The sequence below is a fragment of the Pyricularia pennisetigena genome, chromosome 2 (genome assembly GCF_004337985.1).
Source record: "Pyricularia pennisetigena strain Br36 chromosome 2, whole genome shotgun sequence".
NCBI classification, from domain to species: Eukaryota; Fungi; Ascomycota; class Sordariomycetes; order Magnaporthales; family Pyriculariaceae; genus Pyricularia; species Pyricularia pennisetigena.
The window spans coordinates 1,730,849-1,739,405 of record NC_043741.1 but is presented as its reverse complement, the minus strand read 5'-3'; the positions used below and the strand labels follow the sequence as shown (position 1 = coordinate 1,739,405).

The 8,557-nt window shown below is 52.4% G+C and overlaps 3 protein-coding genes across 3 annotated transcripts; all 3 read right to left on the bottom strand.

The window, feature by feature from the left end:
- Positions 1 to 204: 204 nt before the first annotated feature.
- On the bottom strand, positions 205 to 2,807 carry PpBr36_00459 (uncharacterized protein; the record flags this gene model as incomplete). Its single annotated transcript, XM_029887652.1, has 2 exons — positions 473 to 2,807; positions 205 to 351 (listed from the first exon to the last, which is right to left on the bottom strand). The coding sequence occupies exons 1-2, from the start codon at positions 2,792 to 2,794 to the stop codon at positions 205 to 207; spliced, it is 2,469 nt and encodes an 822-aa protein (XP_029752625.1). The 5' UTR covers positions 2,795 to 2,807.
- Positions 2,808 to 3,546: 739 nt separating this feature from the next.
- Positions 3,547 to 4,716, bottom strand: PpBr36_00458 (uncharacterized protein; the record flags this gene model as incomplete). Its single annotated transcript, XM_029887651.1, has 3 exons — positions 3,547 to 4,209; positions 4,282 to 4,363; positions 4,436 to 4,716. The coding sequence occupies 3 exons, from the start codon at positions 4,714 to 4,716 to the stop codon at positions 3,547 to 3,549; spliced, it is 1,026 nt and encodes a 341-aa protein (XP_029752626.1).
- A 1,757-nt stretch (positions 4,717 to 6,473) lies between these two features.
- Positions 6,474 to 8,170, bottom strand: PpBr36_00457 (uncharacterized protein; the record flags this gene model as incomplete). Its single annotated transcript, XM_029887650.1, has 3 exons — positions 6,474 to 7,260; positions 7,448 to 8,103; positions 8,156 to 8,170. 3 exons carry the CDS (start codon positions 8,168 to 8,170, stop codon positions 6,474 to 6,476), a joined length of 1,458 nt encoding a protein of 485 aa, XP_029752623.1.
- Between the last annotated feature and the right edge of the window lie 387 nt (positions 8,171 to 8,557).

The window sequence follows — 8,557 nt, the reverse complement described above, 5'->3', positions numbered from 1 at the left end:
GCCTCGGCTGTGAATTCGTTATGTGTGGGAAAAAAAAAACACAAGAAAAAAAATCGAACAATGTTATCGGTTCAGGAAACTGTTACTTCCAAAGCTACTGTTGCTCCTCGCTGCCAAAGTCACAAAAAAAAAAAAAAAAAAAAAAAAAAAAAAACATGGGAATGTCGCCACCAAATGCTAAAAACTTCCCGGGGGTATATAGAACTACATCTTGACACCTCTTGCGCTGACTTCTCCCTTCTCGCCAATGTTGAGTAGCACACGACACGAGGGACAGTACCACTTCGTTGTCCGTGCTGGGGTTGCCTCCAATTTGACGCACTCCAAGTGAAACCATTCATACTGGCAATTCTGTGGCAATCATGCGTTAGTCGCTGTTCCAGTTGACTCGGCCAAGATAACTAGAGTCCACCGTGTCCTTCGTTCTTTCATCCAACATCAGAGCGTCCGGGTTAAGGGAGGGCTTCCTTACCTCGTTCTCGCATGCAATCATGGTACCGAAGCTGACCCCATTACACAAGCAATACCGCGGCTCATCAGGGTCAATGACGTTGCCCTCATCGTCAACTTCAACCTCGACATCCGCCTCCATTTGCTGGCCCCTCTCCTTTTTGAGCTTACTTGCCGCCTTGGTCACCTTTGGTGCTGCTTTTCGTCTGCCAACAGCGCTGCTACCGCCCGAGTTGGTTCGGCTGACGACTCCGGGTGCCGGCCGCTTGATTCTTTTACCTGGTTGCCTCTGGGGCTCCGGTACCGGCGCAGGAGTGTTACGTGCCGTACTCTGGCGGCGCGTCCTGTCCGATGCTAGAGTTGGCGGCTCTTGACTCGCCGCTTTTCCTCTAGATGTCGGACGGCTGCTGGTAACGGGGCCTGGGGTACTAGAGCGTGAGGCTGGCGGCTTTGGTACAGTAGGCTGCTGTGCGGCCGCAGCCGTTGCTGCCTCTTTCTTCGCAGCTTGACTCTTTCTGGTCTCCCGTACGGGCGGGAGAATAGGAGTTGTGGACTTTTTTGGTGACTGTGGCGGTAATGACAGTTCGCCCGGGGGCTTGACGGGCACAGTTGTGGTGGTTGTCCCGGTTGCGCTTGTTGGTTGTGACGACTCTGGCGGTGACGGCTTGGCAGAAGGGGTCACACTCTGCTTCTCCTTGGCTGGCTGTGAGGGTGGCACGGGCGTTTGAGAAGACGCAATTATTGTTTGTGCAGATGATTGTTGGCCGTTCTGGCTGACCCCAGATGACTGTTGCGGAAGGGGTACCGGGGTTTCCATCTTGGTGCGCTTGGTCGAGGCCGACGAAGGCTCCACAACAGTATTGCCTTTGTCGGCGTCACCTTCGGTGGCAGAGTCCCGCTTTCTCTTCCGTCCACCATACTTTCGCATGGTTTTGTTATTAGGTGTCTCTGCGGCTGGCTTTTCTGGAGCGTTCTCGCGGCTCTGGGCCTGCTGAGCATTGGGGTGAAGCAGAGCATTTACAGTCTCTGCCATCCTTCTAGCAGATTCCTCAGCTTCTTCGGCTGCAAGACGGGCAAGATTCTCCCTCTTTAACTTCTTAGCCACGTTAAGCTTCAGGCCGCGGTTGTTACCCTGCCTGTCTTCCGCAGCCAGAGCGGCATCCAAGCTCAGAGCCCCCATAGGTGCATGCTCGACACCATTAGCGTCGGCAACCAAAGTAGGCACAGCAGGTTCAAATGGCTTCCCCTGCTCCTCTGCCAGCTGCTTTGCCTTCTGATAAGCTTCCGGTCCACGCTCCAACATCTTTAACTCGCGCGCAATCATCGTATCACTTGGATGCCATTGCGCATTCTTCTTCATACGTTTCCGCAGTCGGGCAAGCTCCCAGGGTGTCAGTTGGAGCCAGGGTAGATCGGCACTGCCAATCACAGCACCTTCGGGCGGTGGCTTCAGGAGTTCTTTGGGTATAGCAGGAACGGGAGGCACTGGTCTAGTGGTGCCAGGGGTCTTGGAATCCTTGTGCGCTTTAGGCGGCTTGGGAGTCTTGGGCTGTTTCGGGGTCTTCACGATTTTGATGCGTGGCTGAGGTGCCGGCGTGGCACCAGCGGGCGTCTCTTCTTCCTCGGGCTCACTCTCAGAGCTGCTGTCAGACGAGTTGCATGCGGCGTAGTCTAGATCGTAGGGTGCGAGCACCTCTCCGGGAACGGTGATGCGCGGTATGGGACGGCCCCTCCCCTTGCGGCCATCGCCGACGCGCAGTGGAATTGGCGGGACGCGGTTGGTTTGCGTCTTGTTTATTGGCATTGAGCTTTTTGCCTGCTCCTCAGCCGTCGGGTAGTTCTCAAGCATGGTCTGCAGCTTGGCTAGAATCGTCTTGGCGCGTAGATAGTGGCGGGTTGTGTTCTCCTGCATCCGCACCGCTTCGGCATGCGCGTATGTACGCGAGCTGAGGGCATGACTGAGGCAGTCCGAAATGTCGGCCCTGAGCTGCGCAGGAAATGGGCGCTCTTCGGCCGACATGCCCGGTAGCTCTCCCCACTTTTTGGTCAGGCCGAAGAGGTTGCTCGAAGCGTTGATGTATTTCTCGTCGAGTTCGCCGATCAGAATAAGTGAGCGCGTCATATCGGCCGGAAGATACTCGGTGAAGTCTAAGAAGTCGGTGACGGTTGCTTGCGCATCGGGGTCGGCGCGCATGTCGAAAGATTCCATATCGAGGCGACTGCCTCCAGGGCTTGGGGAGTGGAGGACGTCGCCCATCGTTCTGGACACAACCTGTCGAGGGGAGAGCTGCTGCTCCTGCTCCCTCCCAGATTCTTGACCATGTCCCAGCGCTTCGTTAACCATCTTGTCGCCCTGCTGCACGAAAGGGCGGTTGGTTGCGAGACGAAAGATAAGGTTATGCGTCGCGTTCAAGTTGTGTCGTATTGACTTTCGAGCAGGCGTAGCCGTCTTCAGACGCGAAGTAATGCAAGCTTACAGGTGGGTCCAAGTCGGGACCAGGGTCTAATACGACGTTGTCTGAATCCCATATTAGTGGGGCTGTAGGAATGGATGTTTGAGCACACCATGGTCAGCTTCGACCAATCAAAGCAGCCAAGTCAGCTGCAAGCTTGAGGTACCAGGGTACATAAGGTATAGCTGGAGAGGGCTCCGCATTACCGTTACAAATTAAGTTGACTTGAAAAGCAGCAAATCCTCAGGCTAGCTTGAAGAGCTAGTCAGTTATCTTATCAACAAGCAACAAGAACTACCAGTTTCTTGATGTTGGCATGAGATTTCAGTTCATACGAACATGAGCCCAAGATTTCTATCAAGACGAATTCTGAGGCTTGTCAGACAGGTAAGAAGAGATGGGGTGAAAGGTACATATAGGGAGTACGAAGGTAGGAATGGGAAAATAAGAGAGGTAGCAACATTATGGGAGGATTCTCTAGTTTCCAAGTTGATTTCATGTGGCAAAGTCTGAGCCTAAGAATTTCCATTGCCCTTGTTGGTCGAAAGGGTGATTAAGCCAGCAAAAAGAAAAGATATACAATCTTCAACCATTTGAGAGACAGGCCCCACGAACGTGATAAATTACCTGCAGTCGAGATCCTTCATTCCACCACAAGTCCCAATCCCAGGCCAGCAAAGAGGGAAGCCACAGCCCAGACCAGTGAATACATGGCAGCGCCAGCAAACTCAACCCCTGCGATTGTTAAGCCACACTGCAGAAAAGTTCGTCCGCCACTGATAAACATGACCATCAAGGTTCGGAGTATTACGGTCTTTGTCTGCGCTGTAAATCCCCAAGCATTGAAAAGTAACGTCTCACCTAGTGTCGCAGAGACGGGGTCGAACTTCTCAAGTACATCATCCTCGGCAACGCGTCCTGTGGCGACCGCTGGTACAAATATGAATGTACGCGCAGCTACCCCGAAGGCTAACGAAAGCGCAATGGTCCAAATAGTCGCTTCGGGAGTCTTGGACGGCTCAATCGAGGGAATGCCCGTAAAGTTGAGCAGAAGGATACCCCTCAAAAATGGGCCGTACGCCAAAGACAGCGTCAGCGCGTAGACGGCCGATACCATAAGGGCGGTATAAGCTTGAATTGGCCAGTCTACCAGTAGGATTCGGTTTGGGACATTTGGTGCAGCGAGATGCGCCGCGGACAGAGGACGTAATAACGCAAATGGAACGACGCTGGACAGAACATCGATCGAAAGGCAAGTTGCCGAGGCCAAAGGTCGCATTCCATAGAAAGTTGAAAGTAGGTAGAGCTTCAACGGAGGGGAAGAAGTCAGCAAATTTGTTCGTGCTTCTGATACCCTGTCGCGGGATTGTCAACTCACAGTGGGACCGTGTGATAGAACGCTCAGTGCGACCACGTCGTAGCTATCGTAGTCGCCGAACCATCCTATCCCCAGCTCAAGCCTGAAGATGTTCAGAAACCAATGTTAGTCACGGCTCAGAAGCCGACTCGGGTACACGTGCGAACTTGCTTACACTCTCCAGGACAACAGCAAAGCGCTTTGTGTAAGCGACAGCGACCTTGAAAAGGCAAAGAGCTGGTCGCCTGTCCACTGTGCTATGCTTCCATATCCAACTGCTGTCCACGCTAGACTGAGCACGACAACCAGGGGAAAACGAAGCGCCGGGGGCAGGCGAGAGTTCTTCTGTCGCGTCGTCGACTCCAACATCAGGCGCGCATCTTTACTGATCGCCAGGTCTCCGGTTGCATCTGAGCTCTCGACCGCAGCGGTCGGGACCCTTACTGCTGAAGACATGTCAACTTGTCGCGCTGCTGAAGCAGTAGTGGTTGACGCGTTCGTGAGCTGGGGGCTTTTTTTTTTTTTTTTTTTTTTTTTTTTTTTGTTTTTTTTTTTTTTTTTTTTTTTTTTTTGCGATGCTTTTCGCAAGTCTAGGCACGTCTGTACTATACCAGCGCGCTGTGCCCCGTAATTCTGCTTATTCTCTTCGAATGATGCAAAGTGTATTCCAAGATGATCGCCCTTGGAAAAAGTAATAATGCGTGCAACATGCCAATGAATTCAATGTGATTTGCAAGGGAAGCCAAGTGTTTTCTGCTGTATATTGGCTACCAATCGAAATGTGTGAGGAGAATCCATGTCAGTGACGTCGTTGTGATCTTGCAATTGCCAAAGAGGGGAACGACAGCTTGATTGGCCAGACAACTGACCGACTGACTGGCACCAATTGACAGCCGCACAACAGCTAAACACCGAACACTCATGGCCACATCAACATCACAACCCACGGTTGACAATATCCATTTCTTGCTCGGATAGGCAACATCAAAACATTCCGGGGTCTTTTTGAATTATTAAATACAATAACCATAAAACATACTAGCATGACTTATTCACTGCAATATGTCCCGCTTTTCTCTTTCGATCCGGGCCACCTTGGGGAAGGGGTTCAGCGGTGAAAAACCGCTAGGTCTAAAGCGTGTACTGTGGACTTGCGGCAGGGTGGATAGGGTCAAAACTGGAAGAGAGGGAAAAAAAAAAAAAAATTCGCCTCTGCATGGGACTACAAAAAAGTGCGGGCCCAACCTCGGAAGTTCCCTTTTCTGATATTTTCCACTGGACCCTTCCCATTTCCCGAACAGAGACTTTTATCTTCCTTGGTCAAGTATCCTACCTACTTACCTATCTACTACCGTTTTTTTCACCCATACATTGGAGGCACAAGTCTTTCTTCCGAGCACCGTCCTCTTAATGATGCATACATTCAAATTGCATACAAGCGAGCTTTTCTGAGTATCCAAAACAACAGCTGAGAGAGTACTTGGTACCTCAATCTATACCTCATGACCGGTGTGAGTACGCTCGAGATATTCGGGCCAAGTTGTGCGATGCCGTCGGCTTTTACATCTCAACCATAACGAGATTGGAGTAGATGATCGAAGGCGTGGAGATAGTCCACTTGGCCAACATGCTGATCCAATCATCTGCTTTCTATCATTTTACCCGGGCGTCTTTCCTCTCCCATCTCGGCCGTTTCCTCTTGAGGACTGATCATCCTCTCGATGACGGATATGGATTTGTTTCTGGACAAAATACCGAGGCAGGAGACTATTGCCCGCTAAAACTCCTAGAGTCTCCCGGATTGTCAGTGCATATCAGGGAGTGGTTCAAAAATCCTCTATTTCACAACACATGGACCCGTCTGCAAGTGTAGGTTTTCATAGCGTAGACGCTGGTTTCTTATTTTGTTTGATTTTTTTTTCTTTGTTTCTTTCTAGGTTCAATCCTGAAACGGGCGTATGCCCAGTACCGATTAGGTGCTCGTTGACGCTCTGTTGACTCCTGCTTTAACCTCATGGAAACACGTCGCTCCCCACACTAAACTTCAAAAGGGAGCTGGCTGTCCACTCTTCGGTGCCAAGAGTTCGGGTCAAGGCGAGCCACCTTGAAACCAGGCTCAATATAGGTTTTACAAAAGGGAGCGAATCTCCTAGCCTGTTACTACCGAACTCCGCATGCGAAGAACTCCGATAGAAATCGATCGACCAGTCTCGCTATTCCACCTCCATGCGACCGAACACGCCGTCGTCATCATCTTCACTTCGAGCCCGGTATCTCGAGTCATCGTCATCATCGTCCATCGTACTATCAGCACTCTCTTCCATGTTGACATCGCCACGGTGCCGCATCTCGCTTTCGAGTCGAGACCCTCGGAGGAAGCTCTCAGGAGCGTGCCTTGGAAAGCTGTTGATAAACCCTGCCCCGGTTGCTTGCTCAAGATACTGTGCAGGAAGCGGTGGGACCGGAGGGGCATCTGGAGGGAGGTGCACAGCACGATGGCCGTTGTTGCTGTTGAAGCTGCAGCTAAGAAGTTCAACGGCAGCAGCGAGATCCTGATCCTCCTGACCAGTGGCATTTTTGCCCGAAGATGGCGGACGGTGCTCCTGGCTCAGCTGGCGGAAGTGGCCACCATGACCGAGCCCGTGTCCATTGGGGGCGCTGCTCGCCAGGGACGCTACGGACACGGCCGACTGGTATGATCGGCCAAAGCCACTACCGTTGCTGTAACGTTTCGATATTATATTATACGACCCGTCCAACTGAGGCGGCGGTGTCGTGTCGGCCGAGCTGCGACCATCCATCAGTTCAGAGTAACCCGAAGCTGCAGGGGATGCAGAATCCCGATCGCTAGCGTAATCGTTCGCTTGTTCTGGTGGAGTCGTCGTCTCTGACACATTGTTCATGGTTACGAGCACAGAGGCCGCTTCAAGAAGCTGGACCTGCTGGTGCTTCGATATCAAAAGCTTGGAGGTATACGACCATTCAGGAGTGTGCTCCCACCTGGACGGGGTACATACAAGTCAACATTTGGCCTTTTACACAATTAACGGATACTGCCGCCCTGCCGCAGTCGCTGCCTCGACCCGCCGCGCATGCCAGACGCCATCTAGGGGTGGGGTAGGGTGGAGAACGGGGCACGAACAAATGCTTGGTTAGGCAACTGCTATGCTTGTATCCTTTGCCGCACTTGTCGCAACGGAGCTCAACTCGGTTTATTTTCCTGCTGCCTCCCTCTTTTACCAAGGGCTGACCATCACTAGCCCGACGCATCCTGCCGTCCTGCGACGGTGTCTCGGGATTGTCGGGAAGGGTCTCGAGCGGCTCGTCGTCAATCGCACTCTCCAACATATCGAGGTTAACCTCTTTTTCCTGAACTTCGGCCTCCTTGGATGGGACCGAAAGGCTGCCAGCCTGTTCAGTAGGGAGGCTTGCGGCCATCATGGCGCGGGAGATGCCGGACTTTGTCAGGGTGTTACGGCGTCCACTGATGGCAACGGGTCCCACGGTTGTTTTTTCTCCTATTAACTCGGTCGCTCCGCTGAGCGCCGCCGCAACGGCCGCCGCATTGGCAGCAGAGCTCGTCATGCTCTTCCGACGAGTGACACGATGGCTAGCATTGAGGGAGGCGCTCAGGGCGGAGTAGGAATTCGTTCTCGTGTGCGTTTGTCGAGTGATCAGCGAAGCGGAACTTTGTGTGGTTGGGATCGGTGGGCGGTGTGTCAATGGCCTCGAAGTTTGCAATTCCTGGTGAGAGTGACGAGGACGAGGCGCGTAAGCACAAGTGGCCGCGTAATCATGAAGCTCGCCGTTGGCGCGACGGTCTCTTCGAGCCCTGACGAAACTCTACCACCTCTAAACCGCCTAGTCACTGGAGTGATCGACGCATCTCTCGTACCTTTGAGGAGGCCATCGCCGAAGTTGGACAGCGAGGGGTGGATACCTCGGGGTTTTCTATGATTCACTCAGGACAATGTAGGCCAAAATCTCTCTCCTCGCGCTCCGATTCGCGAGAGAGAGTTGAAGCAAGTGAACAGCAAAGCGGTGAAGATTTTTTTTGGCTGGAGGAGAGAAGGTTGGAGGAAGGAGGAACAAAAAAAAAAAGCCCAAAAAAAGAACCAAAAAAAGTAAGAACCACTAGCGTTGGTGTTACGGTTGTCTGATTTCTCGGTTTTTTTTTGGTGTAGCGGATCGGATTGTGGTGGCAGCACAATGCGGGTTGAGAAAATATTATGGAACTTGGGACCAACCAAAGTCAGCTCCTCCCCCGGAAGCAAGGGCTTTTACGGAGGGACACAAT